Source organism: Salmo trutta, chromosome 26 (genome assembly GCF_901001165.1).
Source record: "Salmo trutta chromosome 26, fSalTru1.1, whole genome shotgun sequence".
Classification (NCBI taxonomy): domain Eukaryota; kingdom Metazoa; phylum Chordata; class Actinopteri; order Salmoniformes; family Salmonidae; genus Salmo; species Salmo trutta.
Genome location: NC_042982.1, coordinates 10,101,829 through 10,127,335, shown reverse-complemented (window position 1 = coordinate 10,127,335; position 25,507 = coordinate 10,101,829). Strand labels below are relative to the sequence as shown.

At 43.8% G+C, this 25,507-nt stretch overlaps 1 protein-coding gene across 2 annotated transcripts; it reads right to left on the bottom strand.

Moving 5' to 3' along the window:
* Nucleotides 1–35: 35 nt before the first annotated feature.
* Nucleotides 36–21,991, bottom strand: LOC115163060 (CAP-Gly domain-containing linker protein 3). 2 transcript variants are annotated; one of them, XM_029714652.1, is made up of 15 exons: nt 21,716–21,991; nt 19,075–19,227; nt 18,016–18,155; nt 14,330–14,423; nt 14,018–14,179; nt 13,423–13,541; nt 5,929–6,165; nt 5,595–5,654; nt 4,719–4,854; nt 4,356–4,505; nt 4,017–4,151; nt 3,783–3,906; nt 3,478–3,545; nt 3,282–3,354; nt 36–3,148 (listed from the first exon to the last, which is right to left on the bottom strand). In XM_029714652.1, exons 2-15 carry the CDS (start codon nt 19,205–19,207, stop codon nt 3,094–3,096), a joined length of 1,686 nt encoding a protein of 561 aa, XP_029570512.1. In that variant the 5' UTR covers nt 19,208–19,227; nt 21,716–21,991; the 3' UTR covers nt 36–3,093. The 2 variants fall into 2 exon arrangements, with proteins under 2 accessions (XP_029570512.1, XP_029570514.1); XM_029714654.1 differs by lacking the exon at nt 5,595–5,654 and having other exon boundaries at nt 21,716–21,990.
* Nucleotides 21,992–25,507: the final 3,516 nt, after the last annotated feature.

Genomic DNA, 25,507 nt, shown 5'->3' with positions numbered 1-25,507 from the left:
CTAGTTGTTTGAACAAAAGCAAGCAACAGAAAATGTAGAAAACAACATCAACTTTTATTAGATTCATAGTCAGAGTTGTAATTATAAGCATTTTCATGCTGAGATACACCGTTGGAAAAAAGAAACTTTCAGAAAATAAAGAGCATGCAATGAATATTATTCCTGACACTATAATAAATCCAACATTACAGCCCCCTTTACCTGTTTTGGGACACAGACACCAACACACTAGAAAACTGTAAATAAAAGTACACTTAGTGAAATTATCAAAATATATTTTTAACAAACTGCTATGACACGTCTATGAAGAAAATGAACCATTGTTGAGATCAAGTTTTAGAATAACATCATGTTAAAAAAAAAATAATAATGACAGTACACCACTTAATAAGATTATATCAATGTTCATAATGTTGAATAAAGAAAACATTTGAAGAGTGGAGGACTCATCAATGTAGATTCTTGTCATGTTGTTAGTTGTAGAGATGATAAAAAAAGTGACACATTAGTGACATCTACTGGCGTATTGTGGTACTTATTATGCTACCAGAGCGTAAAGGTCAGGCAATAACTACACAATTTTGGTCACTTTACTTGAGCATTAAATCTGCCAGTCAACCAACTACTCAACTCGACCATGTAGTAAATGAACAATGTTGCTATACTTATTTCTAATGACATTTTCCCAACATAAGTAGTAAAGACAAGACATGGTGAGGTATTCTTACTCATTATCAAGCACTTCAGTATGAGGCGAGGAGGATTTTCTTATCTACTAAACAATGCTGTCAATAGTAAAGAAACTCAGTCCTTCTTGACACAATATCATTTTAGCATACTTGGCTAACAGTGGATTTTAACAAAGTGAGCTGTCCTGACAAAGTTTGCAACACTTTGTGTTGACATAGTCATGAATAAAAAAGGAGAAAAGTTCCAATTGCCGCAGGTTCTTAAGTATCCCATTACATGACTTTGAAGTGTAATGAATGAGTTTCTCTCAAACTGGATATACTAATATCCCTTGTTCAGATCAAATGAAGCTGACTCCCTCATAGCATCCTTGTTGTTCTGCGGCTCTCTTACAGACCTAGTCATAACCTTACACTAGCAATACCAAAACAACCGCACATTGTTGCGTTCAGTACCACATTGTTCAGTTCCACATTGGATAAGTGGCGATTTCGGAATACGACACGGTGCAAGAGTACTTAGACACTTCCTGATAAGGAGTATTTTTTGCTCTTTCACGGTGCTGTTAATACATGATGTCCAGAACGGTGTTCAAAGAGTGCAGGAGGAAGTTCAGGTGTTTTTTTCTCCTCCTCGTGATGTGCTTACATAGTGTTGAGTAGACAAAGACATTATCCATATCCACATAGCTAAGAACACAGGTTAAATATTTCTGTTTTTATGCACACTCAAAGGTTTTGACATTAAGCGCACACAAGTTTAGACGGTCAGATTTTTATCTAATGCTCACACTCACAACCTTACCAAAGTCTAACGTTGAGAGAGAAGGAGATAGAGGCATGAGAGGATAGCCAACAGGGGTGTAAACTGTGGTAGCACTGAGCTAGCAGGTGTTCCGTCTGCAGATTTAGCCTGAGATAAACACTATTGCTGCAACAACAAACCTAGAGATGGGGAGGAGGGCACTGGTTTATCAAGAAACGTCCAAGTATATTGTGGTACCCTTGTAGATTTCCTATTTCTATAAACAAAACTTAACTGTGGGAAAATAAAGCTTTTTGCTAACATTACGTTTAAGTTAAAGTTAAGCAAAAGTTAAGTTATTGGTACTTCATGCTACACAATAAAGACAACAGCTTTAACAATATTAATCCCTTACATTACCTGCCATTACATTTTGGGGTTAGCAGCTATTTTGGTTAGCATAACTTGGATTTGAGACCAACTGGTTCAAAGTGCAATAAACACCTAAGACCAAGTTATGAAAGTCTTATTTGACCCAGTTATGGACAAACAGCGCTGTCTATATTACCACGATTTAAACCATTGCTAGAAAATTGCCTTTCAAGGGTACAGAAGATATCTGTGCAGATAAAGTTCTCCTTCTGCAATTAAGTTGGGACATTATGATCAACATATATGTACGTGCTAGCGTTACCTTACCTAAAACAGGTAACTAGTATTTAACAGGGCTCTGTCAACAAATTTAGTAGGCTACCAGAGACCAGGAACCTTGTTTTTGTATCACGTGTGAGCATATTACATTTTACACAAGCCCATTAACAAGCAAATCAATATTATATACATCATTCCAATTGCATATTTGGGAAAATGCTCAGAGTGCAAGTGGAGAAATAGCGGATGTAGGAATCCTGAATAATATTAAACCCTGTTTTCTTTTGAACATACGACATCAGAAGAACATGACCATATGTTCATGTCATATCTTTTCACAATAAAATGCATGTTTATGTGAACATTTATTTGTAACACCATTTGACTCACACATCCACATTTTGGATGAATCCCTTGAGCGCAACATGGCCATCTACAGTCTGTTCACACTGACAGACCATGTATTACTTTGAGGATAAATGAGGCCCTTGGTCTCCTCTACGGGAAATTAGGATGAAGCAGCAGCAAAACAATAAAGTACAGCATCATGTACTTAGTCATGTGAAAGGTTCCCTAGTAGAAGCTCCATGGCATATGAAGTTGGCTGACTGGTCAAAAGGGTTTTGGCAACTTCTGACGAGGGGTGGGTAACGACAAGCAATCAACACCAAAATAGAGTAACTTACAAAAACAAAGTGATTATATCTATTAGATAATTGCTTTTGTAGGGTTTGTATCCTAGATTTCGAGTTACAATTATTTAGTCTCATTTTTAGTGTTAAACGGAATGCAGGATGTTAGTTAACATACAAGGCACTAAGTTTTGCTATAGGACTGACTGAGCTCATGGAGAGTGGAGGGGGGGGGGGGGGGGGGGGTGGTTCACTACTGTAATTCTGACAGCAACAGCCAGAGAAAAGCACAAATGAAAGATGGACATTAAGAGGAGGAGAGCAGTAGATCTTTTGAGGAGGAGGAAGAGGAGGAGGAGGAGGAAGGAGAGTATGGTTAGGACTGCATCTCAGCACGCAGCATCCAGGGGAACCAGCAGCAGAACAGCAATCTGAGGAAGAGGATGAGCAGGAGGAAGAGGAGAGGGATTCACATCAGTGGACACATTCATCAACAGGAGCTTATTTCTAATCTGCTATTTGTTGACTCAGAGACAACAGAGGCAGGAAAAGAGGAGACTGTACCTTGATATTGAATTCTCAGAAGTGATGTCCTTGGGTGACCTCACCGCGTTGAATTTACGCTTTGGCTGGTTCACTAGAATAAACAAAGAACATCTTTGGAAAGAATGCAGACATGGGAGTAGAAGGTAAATCGTGACATGGGGTGGCGTGGCACGTTGGCTAACATGGCCGGATGGATTTGACCTTAGATACTTACTAGACACCTGGTGGACTTTCTTCACCATCGTGCCATCGCCGCTCTGACCGTCCTTTGGTCCGCAGATTCTGAGAGATCATTAACAGCATTAGTTAGTATTGTTCCAGACGGTTAGTCTGTTCAGAATGAACGTTTACAAATCACAACAGAGCATGTTGTATATTGTCTAGCTCTCCGTCTGAGAATGACTGATAAACATGGTTACACAAGGTAACTGTAAAATGCTTTCTTATCAATAAAGTTGTTACGTTATTATCTTTTCAAGTCCTTTTTTGAACCAGGTGTTAAAGTAGGTGTTATGTTACCTCTGTACGCGTGATGGGGGTGCAAAGACGCCGTACTTGGGCATGCAGTTGAAGTAGCGGACACCAAAAACAGACCCGTCATGCTTTCCTGTGGGATTCTCCAGCTCCACACCAAACCAGTAACCTGGACACACACACATCATCAATTATTAAACTTGACTAAACATGTCTAATCATTTGTCAAACATTTCTAAAAAATATTGTCGCAGTGGCATGATTTCACAACAGACCTACCTGGGGCAAAGTCTGTCTTTCCGTAATAGCGTATGATTCCCTGCTTCACACCAGCAACCAGCACCTGGTCTCCAAGTTCCACCTTCACCCCATCTGGGTCTAGACTGGCCACGGACATAGACTTCTTCCTCAGAGCTGACGGAGAAAATCAATAAAATATTCGTTAACATAATATATAATAATGTGTTATAATGTCTATGAGTCGTGTGTTATTTATGTGTTGTGCTCCTATCAGAATGAATGCAATGGCCCTTGGTGGGAAGACTCTTGTACCTTTCAATTCAATTCAAGGGCTTTATATTGGCATGGGAAACATATGTTAGCATTGTCAAAGCAAACCTTTCTCTCTCTCCATTATTTCCTTCTTTTCTTTCTTGTTCTTTCCTGTGACGCGGGAGAAGTCCATGCGGGGTGTCTTGGGTGTGGAGGTGACAGAGGAGGGGGCCTTCTCAACAGCTTTAGCGATTTTTGACACTGGAGCAAAGATACCTTCAGGACAATAGAAGGGATTAGAGAAAACACTGAAAAAAGCTGCAAGCTCCAATCAGGTTAACCACAACTGTTTTTCTGAAAACTACCTGTACACAAAAGTTATGAAATCAAGTCTTCTCTTTGCTCTTTTCTCAAGGGGAATCTTGACACACTTCAACAATAGATTAAATTAAAAAATCCCAAAATGGGAGTGAAACAACAGGTGGTTACCCAGTTTGGGGGGGCAGATGAAGTAACGCACCCCTCCCACACTTCCATCGTTCTTGCCCTCTGGCTCGTCCAGCTCCACCCCCACCCACTGGCCACTGGCGAACTCCGTGGTCCCACAGAAGCGCAGGGTGCCCGTCTGTGGAGGAGAGACGGTGTGAAGGCCAGGATTCAACATCAGCTCTGAAATTGACCTCTGTTGTTTATATTGGATTTTTACTAGCAAATTGAATTAACCTTGTTGCTCTCCACAGGGGCCCATTGAAAAAACAACAACACGTGATTTGTATTCTTGAAGGTGAAACCAGGCAAGATTAAATAGTTAACAACACTTCTCCACAGCACTCAGAGACTTCTCTAGACCAGGGAAGCATACTGATCTGCTGTTTTTCTGTCATACTTGACTACTGACATACTAGGCTATGGTTAGTAGAGTAGTCTACACATCTCGACACAATAACATGTTTTAAGTGGTTATGTTGTGGTCAGTAGGACATACACTATATATACAAAAGTGTGTGGACACCTCTTCAGGTTGTTATAGCAGCAAAGGGGGGACCCGCCCAATATTAATGCCCATGATTTTGAAATGAGATGTTCGACGAGCAGGTGTCCACATACGTTTGGTCATGTAGTGTATGTTTGAACACAGTGAGAGGTGCAATACAGCTGCACATTATAGACAGAAAAAAAGACACATAGTCCACACATTGGTTTCCAATGCATTTGAACTGCATAGTAAATGCCAAATGAACGCATCAAGTGAGACTACGTCATTTAGTGCAGTCAGTAATGCAGTCAGTCATGGAAATACACCTGAAAACACAATTAAATGTGTTCAGTTACGCAAGTAGACACACAGGTCGAAGGGCTACCCACCTGCTTCAGGTGATGCAGAGCTGAGATGTCAATTTCATCACTGCTCGATTTTTTGGGGAGCTATACGTGTTAACACAAGTTGGAATAAATGTTTGCTAGAATTCACATGTTCTCTTCTCACACTGTACAACAGGCAGCAGGGCACCATATAGGATGAATGCCTCACACTGGCCACTTAAAAAAAAAAGTTAAAGATAATTGAAAGCCATTTAAATGGTCTCATGCACATAAACGTGCTCACAAAATTCTGCAGTTCATTTTAATTCACTGTTTCAAATCTTTGAGGTTCCCATTTCTCACCCTTTGCTTCCCAATCCCGACAAAACACACACACCTTCATATCGTCCAGCACCACACGGTCGCCCAGTTTCAGGCCGATGGAGGTGAGCATGAGGTTGCCAGGGATGTTGTCGTAGTTGAGCAGAGTGGCACGGGGCAGGTTGCAGCTGAGTGGCACAGAGTCCAGCAGCAGCTGCTTCAGCTCCTTGGCCACCATGGCCGCCTCCGCTTTGTCCAGAGTCATGTCCATGGGGTCAGGGACCACCTCAGCTGGCCCCTGGCCTTTATCATTCTGTCAGAGAGAGAGACAGAGGAGCATGGAGGGAGAGAGGGAGAGAGAGAGATGGAGAGAGATAAAGAGACATGAGGAATAAATTGGCATATTTTTACTGTTTTGTGTAGAAGTCATCCCCACATGAAACAGACAATCTGTTTTTATCTGAACAGTGTTTTTAAAGAGCGACTGCCCCTAAAAAGCAACTTCCCATTTTGAAAATGGCCTATGTGGCTTCGATATGAGCCATAAAGCTTTATTCTAGTGTCAAAATTGACTGCAAAGTGTAAATAGGATAATTTGTCTCGTCCAAAACTGAGATTTGCGAGATGATAGGAAAATATTGTATGTCACGGAATGAAGGTAACTGTAACAATTTTCCTTGGATTGGGGTTACTTCAATCCTGCCCACATGCCTACAGCTGGCAGCACCCAAGTAATCGTCAATTTGGTTGAACAGCTGCACGAGACCTGATCATAATGTCCATGGTCAATTTGGTTTGTACATTCGATAGCTCTATGGGGCTAGTTAGGGACCATCATTAAATTACACAATGTGCACGGAACAATATTTGAAAATGCCAATCGCTCCAAATCTCTGTCTTAACCAACTATAAATTGTAGAAATTCATATACAAATATTGAAATCATTTAATGAGACAACTAAAATATGTGCAACATGAAAATATTGTTCCATTTACATTGTGTAATTTATTGGTGGTCCCTAACTAGCCCCAGCGCTATCAAATGACTAAGTGGTGAAAGAAGTTGGCTAGCAATAGCTTTCCTAGGTGACTTCAAGACAAAAGACCTGGTTAGACTGTTTCATGTTATCTAGAAGGGTGAGTGGCTGTAACTGTGTACTGCTTCGGGAGAGTGAATGTACAAACCATACACTGCTTGCGACGTGAGAAAACACACAAAAGAGACACATATTAACCCCCCCCCCCCCCCCCCCCACAACACAACTCTGGTTTGGCTTCAGTCATTTCTTAATATCCAAGCTGAAAAACAAGGCCAAATGTGTAAGTTCAGCCTCCCTTTAAGTTATCATGAAATCATATCAAAGAGGACATGAAACCTCAATATGTGCACCCATTTTATTAGGTACACCCATCTAGTACCGGGTTGGGCCCCCCTTTACCTCCAAAACAACCTGAATTATTCTGAGCATTCTACAAGATGTCGGAAACGTTCCATAGGGATGTCGGTACAGGCTGACGCTATGGCATCACACAGTTGCTGCAGATTGGACGGCGGTACATTCGTGCTGCGAACAGCGCATTCCATCTCATCTCTAAGATGCTCTATTGGGTTCAGGTCTGGGGACTGCGCAGGCCACTCAAGTAAACTGAATTCGCTGTCATTTTCTAGGTGATGTTTTTCCACTCCTCAATTGTCCAGTGTTGGTGATCACCTGCCCACTGGAGCTGCTTCTTGTTTTTAGCTGATGGAGTGGAAAACGGTGTGCTCGTCTGCTGCAATAGCCCATCCATGACAAGGATCTACGAGTTGTGCATTCGGAGATGCTGCTCTGCACACCACTGTTGTACTGCAGCGTTATTTCTCAGTTTGTTGCCCGCCTGTTACACTCTTAGAAAAAAAGGTGCTATTTCGAACCGTAAAGGGTTATTCGGCTGTCCTCATAGGAGAACCCTTTGAACAACCCTTTTTGGTTGCAGGTAGAACCCATTGTGTTTCTACAGAGGGTTCGACATGGAACCTAAAATAATTCTACCTGGAACCAGGGCCTGATTACCAACAATGACGAGACAGACTATAGGGAGGAGGTGAGGGCCCTGGGAGAGTGGTGCCAGGAAAATAACCTCTCCCTCAACGTCAACAAAACAAAGGAGCTGATCGTGGACTTCAGGAAACAGCAGAGGGAGCAAGCCCCTATCCACATCTACTGACGATCTGAAATGGTCCATCCACACAGACAGTGTGGTGAGGAAGGCACAACAGCGCCTCATCAACCTCAGGAGGCTGAAGAAATTTGGCTTGGCCCCTAAAACCCTCACAAACCTTTACAGATGCACAATTGAGAGCATCCTGTCGGACTGTATCACCGCCTGGTATGGTAACTGCACCCCCCTCAACCGCAGGGCTCTCCAGAGCGTGGTGCGGTCTGCACAACGCATCACTGGGGGCAAACTACCAGGACACCTACAGCACCCGATGTCACAGGAAGGCCAAAAAGTTAATCAAGGACATCAACCACACCAGCCACCCCGCTATCATCCAGAAGGCGAGGTCAGTACATTTTCATCAAAGCTGGGACCGAGAGACTGAAAAACGGCTTCTATCTCAAGGCCACCCGGGTATGCAACCCTGCACCTTAGAGGCTGCTGCCCTATATAAATAGACTTGGAATCACTGGCCACTTTAAATGGTACACTAGTCACTTTAATAATGTTTACATACTGCTTTACTCATCTTATATGTATATACTGTATTCTATTCTACTGCATTTTAGTCAATGCCACTCTGACATTCCTCTATCAAATATTTATATATTTCTTAATTCCATTCTTTAACTTTTAGATTCGTGTGTATTGTTGTGAATTGTTAGATATTACTGCACTGTTGGAGCTAGGAACACAAGTATTTCACTACACCCGCAGTAACATCTGCTAAAAATGTGTATGTGTTACGTCCGTTGTTGGAATGAGACCAAGGTGCAGCGTGGTAGGCGTACATTTTCTTTTAACAATTACACCGGGAAAAACAACAAAATACGAAAACGAACATAAAGCTACATGCAGTGCAGAAAGCAACTACACACAAACAAGATCCCATAATCACAGGTGGGAAAAAGGGCTGCCTAAGCATGATCCCCAATCAGAAACAACGATAAACAGCTGCCTCTGATTGGGAACCATACTAGGCCAACAAAGAAATAGAAACATAGATATCCCCACCCAAGTCACACCCTGACCTAACAAAATAGAGAATAAAAAAGGCTCTCGAAGGTCAGGGTGTGACAGTACCCCCCCAAAGGTGCGGACTCCGGCCGCAAAACCTGAACCTATAGGGGAGGGTCCGGGTGGGCATCTCCTCTCGGTGGAGGCTCCGGTGCGAGACGCAGACCCCGCTCCGCTTGAGGCTCCCCCCACTTCCGTGGAACCGGACCGTGGATTGTCGCCGGAGGCTCTGGACTGCCGACCGTCGCTGGAGGCTCTGGACTGCCGACCGTCGCTGGCGGCTCTGGACTGCCGACCGTCGCTGGGTGCTCTGGACTGCCGACCGTCGCTGGAGGCTCTGGACTGCCGACCGTCGCTGGAGGCTCCGTGCCATGGATTGTCGCTGCAGGCTCCGCGCAATGGATCATCACTGGAGGCTTCGGGCCATGGATCATCACTGGAGGCTTCGGGCCATGGATCATCACTGGAGGCTTTGTGCCATAGATCATCACTGCAGGCTTCGTGCCATGGATCATCACTGGAGGCTTCGGGCCATGGATCATCACTGGAGGCTTCGGGCCATGGATCATCACTGGAGGCTTCGGGCCATGGATCATCACTGGAGGCTTCGTGCCATGGATCATCACTGGAGGCTTGGTGCGTGGAGCCGGCACAGGGCATACCAGGCTGGGGAGATGCACTTGAGACTGGGTGCGGGGAGCAGGCACAGGATATACTGGGCCGTGGAGGCGCACTGGAGGTCTGGAGCGTAGAGCTGGCACAACCCGTCCTGGCTGGATGTTCACTTTAGCCCGGCAAGTGCGGGGAGCTAGCACAGGACGCACTGGGCTGTGAAGGCGCACTGGCAACACAGTGCATAGAGCCGGCACAGGATATCCTGGACCGAGGAGGCGTACTGGAGACCAGGAGCGCTGAGCCGGCAAAACCCGTCCTGGCTGGATGCTCGCTTTCGCACGGCAAGTGTGAGGAGCTGGCAAAGAATGCACCGGGCTGTGGATGCGCACTGGAGACACCATGCTTTGCGGAGATACGCAATGTATCTGAACCGTGACCAACTCCTCATCGTAATTACAGGGAGTTGGTTCTTGTTCCCACCTTTGCTCCGCTTGCCACCCCGTGTGCCCCCCCCCCCCCCCAATTTTTTGGGGATGCTGCCTCTTGGGCTTCCGTCGTCTCCTTGATTCCTGTTTTCCTCACCGTTCCTCTCTCGCTGCCTCCGTCTGCTCCCATGGACGGCGATCCATTCCGGCCTGGATCTCTTCCCACGTCCAGGATCCCTTACCGTCCAGGATATCCTCCCATGTCCAGGATGTCGGGCTCCTCCTGGCCACGCTGCTTGGTCACTTGGTAGTGGGATCTTCTGTTATGTCTGTTGTTGGAATGAGACCAAGGTGCAGAGTGGTAGGCATACATTGTATTTTATTTTAACAATACGAAAATGAACGTAAAGCTACATGCAGTGCAGAAAGCAACTACACACAAACAAGATCCCACAATCACAGGTGGGAAAAAGGGCTGCCTAAGTAAGATCCCCAATCAGAGACAACGATAAACAGCTGCCTCTGATTGGGAACCATACTAGGCCAGAAATAGAAACATGCTGTAGATATGCCCACCCAAGTCACACCCTGACCTAACAAAATAGAGAATAAAAAAGGCTCTCTAAGGTCAGGGCGTGACAGTATGTAACCAATATCATTTCATTTGTTTTGATCGGTAAGCTGTTTTCGCCCACAGGACTGTGGCTGACTGGATGTTTTTTGATTGACGCACCGTTGTTGGTAAACCCTAGACACTGTTGTGTGTGAAAAGCCCACGAGGGCGGCCGTTTCTCAGATAACTGATCCTGGTACTGACAATCATACCATGCTCAAAGTAACGCTTTTGTCACTCATTTTGCCCATTCTAACGTTCAATCGAACAGTAACTGAATGCCCCCATACCTTTCTACCTGCTTTATATAGCAGGCCACAAGACTCACTGTCTGTAGGAGCCATCAATTTTTGTGAACAGGTTGGTGTACCTAATAAGCTGTCCGGTGAGTGTGTATGCCATATTCAATTTCAGCACTTACAGTTGAAGTCGGAAGTTTACATACACTTAGGTTGGAGTCATTAAAACTCGTTTTCAACCACTCCACAAATTTCTTGTTAACAAACTATAGTTTTGGCAAGTTGGTTAGGACATCTACTTTGTGCATGACATAAGTAATTTTTCCAACAATTGTTTACAGACAGGTTATTTCACTTATAACTCCCTGTATCACAATTCCAGTGGGTCAAAAGTTTACATACACTGTTACGTACCCCAGTTTCTGTGTTGTGTTATTTTGGTTTGGTATGTCCTGTGTTGGTTTTTGCTGAGAGACAGGTTTTTGTACTTAGTAGCTGCTGCTTTTAAGGTATGTCCCTCCATAGGAGGCAGTGTTTTTGATTATTGAAATTGTTTACCTACGTTTGTATTCTGTTTTTGTTCCCAGAGGGGAAGGCACCTAGGGAGTGCTTAGGCAAGAGGCCTGCTGGCATACATAACCCGTAGTATTTACTGTCTATACACACTAGGTAAGACCTGGGCGGACCACCCCCTGTATTTTGGTTAGCGCACCAGGTGGTGCTAAGTTAGGTAATTAGTGGGTAGGCAGGTAAGGTAGGAGAGGGGGCTTTGACATTTACTTTCTTTGCTTTGGTTCCGTTCAGCCCCAAAATTACCGTGTGACGGAATAAATTCACAGTAAACGGTACATTTTCTGCCTTTGTCATCCATACTCGCACCTATAGTCCCATACCTCTTTCGCTCCATGGGGAGTTGAGTTGTAGCAGGGTGTTGCGTTCCCTCTTCCTAGAGGTGTATGTAACAACACTAAGTTAACTGTGCCTTTAAACAGCTTGGAAAATTCCAGAAAATGAGGTCATGGCTTTAGAAGCTTCTGATTGACTAATTGACATAATTTGAGTCAATTGGAGGTGTACCTGTGGATGTATTTCAAGGCCTACCTTCAAACTCAGTGCCTCTTTGCATGACATCATGGGAAAATCAAAAGAAATCAGCCAAGACCTCAGAAAAAAATTTGTAGACCTCCACAAGTCTGGTTCATCCTTGGGAGCAATTTCCAAACGCCTGAAGGTACTACGTTCATCTGAACAAACAATAGTACGCAAGTATAAACACCATGGGACCACGCAGCCGTCATACCGCTCAGGAAGGAGACGTGTTCTGTCTCCTAGAGATGAACGTACTTTGGTGCAAAAAGTGCAAATCAATCCCAGAACAACAGCAAAGGACATTGTGAAGATGCTGGAGGAAACAGGTACAAAAGTATCTATATCCACAGTAAAACGAGTCCTATATCGACATAACCTGAAAGGCCGCTCAGCAAGGAAGAAGCCACTGCTCCAAAACCGCCATAATAAGCCAGACTTCGGTTTGCAACTGCACATGGGGACAAAGATCGTACTTTTTGGAGAAATGTCCTCTGGTCTGATGAAACAAAAATAGAACTGTTTGGCCATAATGACCATCGTTATGTTTGGAGGAAAAATGGGGAGGCTTGCAAGCTGAAGAACACCATCCCAACCGTGAAGCACGGGGGTGGCAGCATCATGAAGTGGGGGTTCTTTGCTGCAGGAGGGACTGGTGCACTTCACAAAATAGATAGCATCCTGAGGGAGGAAAATTATGTGGATACTGTATATTGAAGCAACATCTCAAGACATCAATCAGGAAGTTAAAACTTGGTTGCAAAGGGGTCTTCTAAATGTACAATGACCCCAAGCAGACTTCCAAAATTGTGGCAAAATGGTTTAAGGACAACAAAGTCAAAGTATTGGAGTGGCCATCACAAAGCCCTGACCTCAATCCTATAGAAAATGTGTGGGCAGAACTGAAAAAGCGCGTGCAAGCAAGGAGGCCTACAAACCTAACTCAGTTACACCTGCTTTGTCAGGAGGAATGGGCCAAAATTCACCCAACTTATTGTGGGAAGCTTGTGGAAGGCAACCTAAACGTTTGACCCACGTTTAAACAATTTAAAGGCAATGCTACCAAATACTAATTGAGTGTATGTAAACTTCTGACCCACTGGGAATGTGATGAAAGAAATAAAAGTTGAAATAAATCATTCTCTCTACTATTATTCTGACATTTCACATTCTTAAAATAAAGTGGTTATCCTAACTGACCTAAGACGGAGAATTTCTGCTTGGATTAAATGTCAGGAATTGTGAAAAACTGAGTTTAATTGTATTTGTCTAAGGTGTATGTAAACTCCCGAATTCAACTGTATGTCTGTAGTGAGTTACCATGAGAAAGAAACATACTAAACAGAGGTCTAGACAGTCAATAGTGCTCTTACCCTGACAGTGGGGTTGGCTCCATGCTCTAGCAGACACTGGACAGATCCCAGACACAGGTTGGAGGCAGCGATGTGCAGGGCTGTGCCATGGTGGAAGTCACTGCAGGTGGAATTCAGTACTACAGAGACAATAGAACCAGGTTCAGATCAAATCAATGTAAATTTGATTCCAAAGACAGCTATTATCTTCGTTTTATTCTGGAAGCGTAACCAATTTCTTCTCTTAGAAGTTTCTGAAAGCGTTACCAATTTCTTCTCCTAGGGGTCTCTGAAAACTTTACCAACTTCTTGTCTTAGGAGTCTCGTGTGGTGTTTGAGCCACATAGTCCGTAGACAGGAGAATAACAATGAGACGAAACTGCCCCAATCAATGGTCAGAGTGTGGAGGAGCAATGAGAAATCAATGTAGGAGTTAATGAAATGACCTTGGGTCAAGGCTGGTATGGGCTTGATGGAGTGTTAGTTCTGATAGGAAGTCTAGGGCGGGGAGGGACATAGAGGAACACAGACATACAGGAGCATGCCAGAACTGACAAGACTGACTATGTTGTTAGTTGGCTAGGTAGACTACATGGGTTGTGTTGATGCTACTCACCTCTAGGTTTGGAGGCCTTGAGGAGAATGCGAATCAGCTCTGGCACATCGAAGTATGCAGCATAGTGCACAGCGTTCATGTTGGTCCAGCGGCTGCGGAGACTGACATCTGCCCCCAGGGAAATTAGCTGATTGGACAGCCTGAGGGCAGCGGCAGGGTCACCTGGATGGGGTCACAAGATGGACAAAATTGGTAGGAAACTACAGTAAATCTGCATTGAATCTTAGGCTAAAAACACTTTATTTTATGAAAGCTTTATTGAGAATTCAGACACTTGAAATGAACAATCAGTTGAGGGTTTGAGAGTCTCACCAACTCCATGGGCCCCGGCTTTGCAACTGTAGTGGAGCAAGGTCATGTCTGTCAGTCCATCACGGTCATTGACATGGCAACCACGCTTCAAGATCTGTAAAAAGAGACAAGAACTGTACAGTGAACTGAGAGTGAGAGAGAGAGAGAGAGAGAGATGCTAGGGGAAAGGCAGAGAGAGCAGTAGTATCATATGCCTTTTGAAACACTATGAAACACTGAACACACCAGACATACAGACCACACCACCCCAGGGCCATAGCCTCTCATCTCTCTGAGAGATGCTTCCTGTGCTTATCGTAGCCACATTAGCAGGATGAGCCATTCACACCCAATTCGCACAGACGACACATGTTTGGGAAGTCTAATGATGGGGAGTCATGAGATCCTGCAGAGTCATGAATTAAGCACTACGTTCATTTTCACTGCATTGCAACTTCATCAGAGGCTATCATTGCTGAGTAGCATACATCAACATGAGGAACTGGCATCCATTTTGGATAGGGAAAACATTTGAAGGACACAAATATTGAAATGATGGCAGTCGTTACCGGAAGTGACATTAATTGACTATGCTGTTTCAGCTGAATATCTAAGCTTGTACTTGGTACATTGAAAATAGTACAAATAGGAGTTAATAGCAAACTATTCATAGCAGCCTTTACAATGTCGAATAACCTCCATCAATGTCTTGCTGAGTGTAATGCAAAGCCATATTCCCAATGGTGTAGATTGAAGAAGCAGTGAAACTCCAGTTAATTAGCTCTTTCCTCTGGTGCCAGCAGACAGCAGTGACGGGTGCCGAGTGACAAGTGAAAAAGGACCCATCCTGATTCCTGAACTAGACTAGCAACTATCTCGGGACAGTTCATTATCCACCAGTGTCAATCAAGAAAGACGAAATGAGCACACTCTCCTCAAGCGCTGACATTATGCCTTTTCATACATGTAGTCCAACTGAATGAACATGATATTATCAGACAGGTCCTCTGCTGAGGCTTAACGATCACACCACCATGCACACTTTCATGATTCAACATGGATTCAACATGGATTCAACATGGATTCTACATGGATTCAACATGGATTCAACATGGATTCAACATGGATTCTACATGGATTCTACATGAATTCTATAAGATGAATCCCCGTAGCTGCAGTGCTAACACGAGGCTAGCACTGTTAAATGAATTTGGGGTTAGTGGTAACTGATATTGGTGGAAATCCTTGCTGTCCAAGTAGTTTGTAAAGAAGCGGTGGCCAATCTGTACTTGCCAAAGCCATACACATCTGATTCAACTTCATTTAGGACTTTGTTAGGTTGAATCAGGTGCGTTAAAACTTTGCTTGGAGCAAAAGCCTTTTGTAGATAAGTCAATGCATCTGTTAATATAAATACTCTAAAATTTGCCAGAGGGCTGAGGTTTACTGACAGTGCAGCGGAGTGGTTCTTTGCCCATATCTGACAGCCTGGTCTGATTTAGAGTCTGTCTTAGTGCAGAGCATGTATGGGTAATGGAAAGGACCTATTATCTTAGCCATCAATCACAGCCATATTGGCGTCCCGGGGGACACCCAGGAACTGAAGCTGACTTTACGATCAATCCTAACACTAAAACTCCATCAATAAGAGGAAACCGAGTTAACTAAGAGGGTGTATTTGTATGTGTGTGTGTGTGTGTGTGTGTGTGTGTACATGTTTTTTTTATGGGGCATATCTTCCCTCTCTCCAAGACAGTAGGGCGGGATTAGGAAATGAGTCTGAAACTTGAAGTATGCATACTTTATGTTGATTCACATCCCACCCTCATCACTCTTCCTCTTCAGGGTTATGAGAGTTCCCGCTCCCACGGTCACATTACCACTACTCACACTGCAGTAATGGTTGGTCCTGAGCTAAAGATGTGCACTTTCATCTGAGCAACAGCAAAATAAAGGGAATCAACTGAAACACAAACTACACCTTATATGACAACATGCTTAGTAAGGTGTTTTTTTTTAAAACACACTAGTAGAGCCTCAACTTTGCTAAGGTAACCCAAGGGGTTGTAAGTCATGCCTCCAACTGAACCCAAAGCCACCAAGCCTCCCGTTCCATGTTCTCTTCAACTAATGACTGCTTGGTGTATTTCGTTTCCTTTGTGTATTGTATTTTGGTTGGAGACCTGTATCTTTGGTGCACTATGCAGTAATATACTGTATCTGTCTGTTATATACAGTAGAAATAAAGAAAAAAAGTATATGGTTCCAAGCACTGAGCCTTGTGGGATGCCAAATTCAACTTTGGAACATTCAGAAGATTTGACACCAATACTGATACGTTTAGGCCAGGGATGGGCAACTTGTGTCCCGCCACTTTTGTAGGCTCGCGGATCAATTTCCACCAAAAAACTCAGTCAGGATCTCATCTTGTTGTTGAGAGTTAGAATATTAGAATACACAAGGTGCACATTTGGTTGTGCATCAGCAGTCTTTCTCCTGAGATATCAGTTGGACAGTCACTCAATTATCCCATGTCACCTAACATTTTCTAGATTGGTAAATTTGTCTAGCCAGCTATGTAAACTTGTAGTAATCATAGCCGAATTACCGACTGTAGGGCCCCCACTGATTTTCTTAGTCACGCTTACTCATATCATACTAAAAACTGCAAACATTTCTCTCTACCCTATGGCACAATGTGTAGAATTGCAGGAAATTTGCTGTAAAACTGAACATTTTTCTCTCTGCCCCATGGCAAAATGACTAGAATGGCATGAAATTAGTTATAAAATTGCAAAATATTCTATCCGCCCCATGGCAAAATGTGTAGAATTGCAGCAAACTTGCTTTACAACGGCAATATTTTCTCTACGCCCCATGGTAAAATATATAGAATTGCAAGAAATGTACTTTAAAACTGAAAATGTTCCTTTCTGCTGTCAAGAGAAGCAAAATGTTTTGCTCAGGAGTTAGGCCTCCCCAAACAAATTTTGCTTTAGGCCCCAAAAAGGCTAGGGCCGGCTCTGACAGCATGTGTGGGTATGAACGTGGGTACGCAGACCCGTGAGCCACTGCGCCCCACATGATGTGTCACGGGTGTCGTATGGATCTGACCAAAACGCAGCGGGAGTGTGTATAATCATCTTCTTTTTATTAGGCGGAAAGAAGGAAAAACAAAAGTATACAAAAAACAACGACGATAAACAGTCCTGTAAGGCTTACAGCTATACAAGGAACAACTACCCACAAAATCCCATAGAAAAACACCCCTCTTAAATAGGACCTTCAATTAGAAGCAACTAGGAGCAGCTGCTTCCAATTGAAGGTCAACCCAACAAACACCACATAGAAATAGACATACTAGAACTAACATAGAAATAGACTAACAAGAACATAACCCAACAAACCCTGAAACACTCTAAACAAACACCCCTCTTAAACAGAACATAGGCCAACAAACCCCGAAACACTCTAAACAAACACACCCCTGCCACATCCTGACCAAACTACAATAACAAATAACCCCTTATACTGGTCAGGATGTGACATGATGAGTTCAGATTTTTTGTTGCCCCCACCCAATCAAAGTTGCCCATCCCTATTCTAGGGCTACAGCTTTCTACATATATCTATATGTTTCTGCCAGTGTTGTGTGAGCTGTAGTCAGGCCTGTAGTCTGCTGAAAGTCCTTACTGGCAGTAACTTACCTCGTTTCCGATGAGGTCGATCTTGTGCTGGACCTGTGGGACCCACTGACGGATGATGGCGAAAAGCTCTGGGATGGTGGTGCGCGGATCCAGCAGGATCTCCAGACACGCAGGATCATTTGGGTCAAAGAATGTGAAGACTGGAATGGTAAGGAAAATGCCAACAAGAGAATTACCCTCCTCATGACATCAGTATGAAATGTGCCTCTCTTGCTATTTTTCGTTCTTGTCCAGACAGCATATTGACTCATTCTGAATGTGTGACATTAAATATCATACATATTTTTATTTTGTAAAAATGTAATTTGTATTTCGGATTGTATTTTTCAGTAGGCCTCTAGTGCGATCTATTTAATTACTTATGGAGTTCTCTCTGTTGTACATTAAATCTTTCTGTCCTGTCTGAAAGCACTGTTTCTAAAAGCAGCATGATGTAGATTGAAACCCTATCAAAGTGGAAACGTTGCACTGAAATAACACAATCGTTCTTACTTAGTTTTTATAACACACCGTCATAATAGATGCATTGAAGCTTGTGGGCAAACAGAAATTAAAAGCTTTACATCACGCTAGCCTGCAGAAAACACTTACATTCATTGGCATAGAGTGGAATAAGTCCGGCAGTATCATACTGTTTGCATATAACAGTCCCAAAGCCAAGATCCATCTACTAAAATAATCAATAACATGCTATAAAAGTCCTTGTTTACTTATTTATGATAATATACATTTGATTAAATATTTTCATTATGTTTCTATGAATCTGCAGAGGCTGTTTTGACCAGGCAGTGGTCTGTGCTTGGTGAAAGGCTCTTTGTGGATCGAGGCTACAGCAGGACACGTCCCAGAGCCCAAAATCCACTGTTCGATATAAAGCAGTGTTGAGTAGGGAGCATTAACAAAGGGCCTTGGCCTGTATTCACAAAACATCCCAAAGTGCTGATCTGGGATCAGGTCACCCCTGTCCATATAATCGTGTTCATTATGATCTAAAAAGCACTCCTACTATGAGACACTTCCTGTGAATGCGGGCCCTGGAGCCTGAGGCCTAGGACCCACCATAGTCTTTGGGGAGGGGGGCCTGTGCAGATGGGTGGACCATGGGCCTCTTCCGGGGCTCGTGAACTGGGCTCTGGTACTCAGAGGCAGGTTGGGCCTCCTCCTCCACCTCGGCAGTCTGCTCTTTAGTCATTCTGCTAGATGTTGCCAGGCCTGGAAAAGATGATGGATGACAAACATTCCTTGAGTGGCACTACAAAACAAACAGCTCTACCACAGGTTTCTCTGAACAGTTGTCATACGTCTGTGACTCAGCCAAGAGTCACATGAAGTAGTTGCTTATAAGAGTCTTGTTCCCATGACAGTCTATCTACTCTGGCAAGTCTATACCTTGCAGATGCCCCTCCCAGAGCAGACAGGCTCTATGTTTGGCTCAAGGGCCTGTGAGAGATGGTCACTAGTGACTCACTGATAACTGCACTTACTGACAAGAGATGAGGAGACTCGGGGAGCAGGCAGACTAACAGGCAGGCTAATTTATTGTTCTATCTCAGTGCATGCTAATGCTAAGTCTTTATGTCCATCATTGAACTGGACATAGCTAATGGGCTGAGCTATATTTTCCAAATAGTATATGCAGCAGCATATCTCGCACATCCGTCCTGACTATGAGAAATCAGGGATGCGTGTACTGTACAGTACGTGTTGGACATTGCAGCACTCATTTCTGAAGTGCTGCTGAACAAACCGTAAAACATCTATGTAAAAGCCCTATAGTATCAGTATGCCAACGCTAATACAATTTTATATACAATACAATGGACTCTTTGGCCTATAACATTAATACGGCCTGACTGGATTTCCAACCTAAAATAAATGTTCACACTCTCATCTAGGTTCAGAAAATAAGTTATGTGTATGTGTTATAAACACCCCTTTAGAACAGAACCAAGAGCCACTAGAAATTATTTATCCCAACATTGAAATGGGAACAAAGTCTATGATAGCGTAAATTATTCACTGGGCCTTTTTAGTCAGGTCCAAAGGTTTCTTCCTCCAAAGTCTGACTGCACAGTGAGCACACCACATGTTAAATGATTACGCTGCCAAGTAATCTAATACACAGACTAAATTGTGCATCCATGCCTCTGCTAATCCTTTTGGATTTTGAAAGAAGTCCAGAGAGAGAGAAGAAAGAGAGAGAGAGGGCTCATCACACAATCAGTAAAAGCCTTATCCTATTGCGCAGCTCTGCTACTGTATCAGTCTACCAACTCATTGTCCCAAGCACTATGGGGTCAAACAGTGAAGCAAAACAGACGCCATACAGTGGTCTGTGCTGTATTCATTAAGCTTAGGGAAACTACATTAACAGAGACCGATTCTGCTGTTATACAGACATGTACTCAAAGCCAAATGAACAACCCGCACTCAGGCAAATTCCATCCTCCTGATACTCTACGAGTTGCCTGTTTCCTTCATTTGCATCATATTGAGGGGGATTCCTAGTCGTGTTTGGATATGGATACATAAGATGGATACGTAGCCAAGATATATCAGAGCCTGGATGATCTGGGAGCAACTGTCCCTGTGCAGTTTGTCACCTTACCTACAAGCTCCTACATGTCTTTTATTTCTTCCTTTAATTATATACTTTCTTTACTACTTCCCATGATTTGCTGCTGAATCAATAGCCACTGCAGAATGGGTGATAAAACACATTGCCTGATATCCCAAAAGGATTATGTTGAAACAAAGGGTATCCATGATATAGCGTCCGATGACTGGCAGATAACTATACCTGTGCAGTGCAATACCTGTCACCTATGATGACTATACTGCTAACAGAGTCCAGTAATGGCAGCCATCATCATCTCCTCTGAGTCGCCCTGCTCCTCCTAGTTCCTACCCCTGATCTGACAGTAGTGTGTTTCATGAATGAAGTCTCAGTCACAGACAGCATTTTCCCTGGTATAAATGTGATGTATAATTAGCATGAGCACATTATTTGTTTAATTAAATGAGTAAGGTAAACAACTAAGTCTTACGCAACAGTGCTCATATGAGTCAACAAGATGTATACATTTTGGAGGCAAATACATTCAGATAGCAAAATAAGAGAAAAAAAAATGGTGCAACAAACTTGACAGATTTTGATATCCTACTCAATCCCTATTGTAATGGAATGAATAGCATTTGATCATTTGGCTGGTTCACACTAATGACAAAATGAGCAATGAGCAATAATGCAAATGTGCATATCACATCGCCCTACAACGTGCATGATAACAGAGCTTTTGACAAGCCTATATGAGAAAATGTGTCAATTCGTGACTTGTGCGTAGCAGAGGGCGTGTACTCAGCCAACGAGAAAAAAACGCCCCGTTGGCAAACAATGAGAAAGACGCTGGAGGAGGAATATACACATGGCATGTGCAACTATTCATTTCATCTAATAACAATAAGAAAACACATGATATCTGCGCTGACGTCTTATGTTTGCGCTTATATTAGAAAATGGGCGCAAAAAAACATCTGCCCGTGAGATTTCATGGAACAGTGTTTCAGAGCATCTCCATCTTTCTAGGCTCCGTATCAAGACAAACACATGCTGTGAAAAACACAGGAAGCAAATAAATCTAATCAAACGAAATATATCCAATAATTTGAATCTTATATGCATGAATGATATTCATCTTACCTCAAAACAAGCCTTGTCGATTATCTCAAGCTTTTCCTCGCGGTTCAGCTAGATGAGAACTGCAATGGTGCTGAAGATGCCGCTATACTGCTACGAAGGTCTTTCTCTGTGCCTGCGTCACGGGCGTGAGCGCCCAAGGACCACAACGTTGGCTACCATTGTGCGTGTCCTTCCTCGGCACACGAATTCGCCTAGATACCACAGTCAGAAAATTGGCTATATCTTAATAATTCATGAAAAAAAACTGCTTTTTGATGTTAATTTAAGTTTAGGGTTAGATATAAGGTTACACCGTGTGGTTAAATTTAAAAAAAACTATTTTTTTTTTAAAATATGCGGGGTTCATGACTTTGTGGCTGTGGTAACTAGTGACGATCATCTTCAATATGCCAAACGAAGCCATCATTGGAAACACCCCCTACTCACATAAAATGAGTCGGCCTATATAGACAAACATAAACTTATGAAAAGTAAATCAACACGAAATAGCCTGTCTGCACCTTGTTATATAACTCTGCAGCCCACATTTAATCTGATAATAATTCTAGACATTGTTTTTTAGTCCCATATTATTTCACGGGATAGTGCATTCAATGGCTCTATGTTTATAAATAGTAATTGTTTAATAATCGTAAATTAAATAAACGACTAAGCCCATTACAATAGACACAAAGTTTGTCTGCAAAATATGAGGTAAATCCATCTTTACTCGAGTGGAGGACAATGATAGACTACACTTTGGTATGTGAGGACAATGATAGCCTACACTTTGGTATGTGAGGACAATGATAGCCTACACTTTGATATGTGAAGATGCTGTTCATCGACTACAGCTTGGCCTTCAATACCATAGTGCCCTCTAAGCTCATCACAAAGCTCACTGTCACATGGGCTCCCTCTCCGGCCTCTAGGTCACCAGGCAGCTCGTTATGGCGCACACATTTCACCGTCGTTACGCGCATCGCTGTGTCATCAGACTCTCCTGGACTCCATCACCTCCCTGATTACCTTCCCTATATATGTCACTCCCTTTGGTTCCTTCCCCAGGTGTTATTGTTTCTGTTCCAGCGTTAAGCCTGTGTGTTGTTCGTGTTTCTTGTTTTGTTTTATTTTGCGTTTATTTATTAAAAACACTCACTCCCTGAACTCGCTTCCTGACTCTCAGCGCACATCGTTACACTCACAATCCTGGGACTGAACTCCTCCCTATGCAACTGGGTCCTGGACTTCCTGATGGGCCGCCCCCAGGTGGTGAAGGTAGGCAACACTACCTCCTCCACACTGATCCTCAACACGGGGCCCCATAAGGGTGCGTCCTCAGTCTCCTCCTGTATTCCCTGTATACCCCAGACTGTGTGGCCTCACGCAGTTCCAACTCCATCATTAAGTTCGCTGATGACACGACAGTAGTAAGCCTGATTACCAACAACGACGCGACGGCCTACAGAGAGGAGGTAGGCACTCTGGCGGTGCTGTGCCAGGTAAACAACGTCTCCCTCAACGTCAGAAAAACAAAGGAGATAATTGTGGACTTCAGGATGAACCAGGTTGGGCACGTCCCCACCCTAATCAACGGGGCCGCCATGGAGACAGTCAAAAAATGTCACGTTCCTCGGCGTACACATATCCGATGAGCTGAAATGGTCAAACCACACAAACACCGTGGTGAAGAAGGCATGGCAGCGACTCTTCAACCTCAGGAGGCTGAAGAAATTTGACCAGTCCCCGAAGGCACAGTGTTCTACAGGAGCACCATCGAGAGCATACTGTCGGGCTGCATCACAGCCTGGTACGGCAACTCCACTGCATCTGACCGCAAGGCTCTACAGAGGGTGGTACGCTCAGCCGAACACACCATTGGGTGCTCACTGTCTGCCCTCCAGGACACCTACAACACCAGGTGTAGCAAGAAGGCCAAGAAGATCATCAAGGACCTCAGCCACCCGAGCCATGGCCTGTTCTCCCTGCTTCAATCACTTAGACGCGGGCAGTATACGAGTATCAAGGCAAAAACTGTCAGATTGGCCAATAGCCTCTACCCCCAGACTATCAGGCTGCTGAAAAGCCACTAGGCAGCAACCTGCTCTCCCTGTCCCCCTCCTGCCCCCTGGACGTCCTGCCCCCCCCCCCCCCCCAACAAACATTTACCCTGCCCAAATCAAATCAAAGTTAATTTGTCACGTGCGCCGAAAAAAAGTTTGTGTGTGTGTGTGTGTGTTGGTTAGTAAAGAAATAAAACAACAGTAAAAAGACATTTGCAAATAAGAGTAGCAAAGCTATATACAGACACCGGTTAGTCAGGCTGATTGAGGTAGTATGTACATGTAGGTATGGTTAAAGTGACTATGCATATATGATGAACAGAGAGTAGCAGTAGCGTAAAAAGAGGGGTTGGCGGGTGGCGGGACACAATGCAGATAGCCCGGTTAGCCAAATGTGCGGGATCACTGGTTGGTCGGGACAATTGAGGTAGTATGTACATGAATGTATAGTTAAAGTGACTATGCATATAAGATAAACAGAGAGTAGTGGGGGGGGGGGGCACACAATGCAAATAGTCCGGGTAACCATTTGGTTACCTGTTCAGGAGTCTTATGGCTTGGGGATAAAAACTGTTGAGAAGCCTTTTTGTCCTAGAGTTGGCACTCTGGTACCGCTTGCCATGCGGTAGTAGAAAGAACAGTCTATGACTGGAGTGGCTGGGGTCTTTGACAATTTTCAGGGCCTTCCTCTGACACCACCTGGAGGTCCTGGATGGCAGGCAGCTTTGCCCCAGTGATGTGCTGGGCCGTACGCACTACCCTCTGAAGTGCCTTGCGGTTGGAGGCTGAGCAATTGCCGTACAAGGCAGTGATGCAACCGGTCAGGATGCTCTCGATGTTGCAGCTGTAGAACCTTTTGAGGATCTCAGGACCCATGCCAAATCTTTTCAGTCTCCTAAGGGGGAAAAGGTGTTGTCGTGGTCTCTTCGCGACTGTCTTGGTGTGTTTGGACCATGACAGTTCGTTGGTGATGTGGACACCAAGGAACTTGAAACTCTCGACCTGCTCCACTACAGCTCCGTCGATGTTAATGGAGGCCTGTTCGGTCCGCCTTATCCTGTAGTCCACAATCATCTCCTTTGTCTTGATCACGTTGTAGGACCAGATAGGGGTAAAGTAGTAGTGGAATAGGATAGGGTTAAAGTAGTAGTGGAATAGGATAGGGTTAAAGTAGTAGTGGAATAGGATAGGGGTAAAGTAGTAGTGGAATAGGGTGGTGGGTTTGATTGAGTGTAGGGTTAGATGGAAGACATTTTATAGTTTCCCCCCCCTTTCCCCTTTTTCCATTTTGTGGATCAAAGTATAATGGGTTTAATACCCTAGTCTAGTTGGTGTTGGGACTGCAACATACACTGAGTGTACAAAACATTAGGAATGCCTTCCTAATATTGAGTTGCACCCCCAGTTTCATTTTGTCAGGGCATGGACTCCACAGTGATGCTGGCCCATGTTGACTCCAATGCTTCCCACAGTTGTGTCAAATTGGCTGGATGTATTTTGGGTGGTGGACCACTCTTCATATACACGGAAACTGTTGAGCAAAAAAAACAAAAAAACAAAAAAACCAAACCGCATTGCAGTTCTTGACACACTCAATCTGGTGTGCCTTGTACCTACTATCATACCGGTTCAAAGGCACTTAAATATTTTGTCTTGCCCATTCACCCTCTCAATGGCACAAATGCACAATCCATGTTCAAGTCTCAAAAATCGTTCTTTAACCTGTCTTCCCTTCATCTACACTGATTGA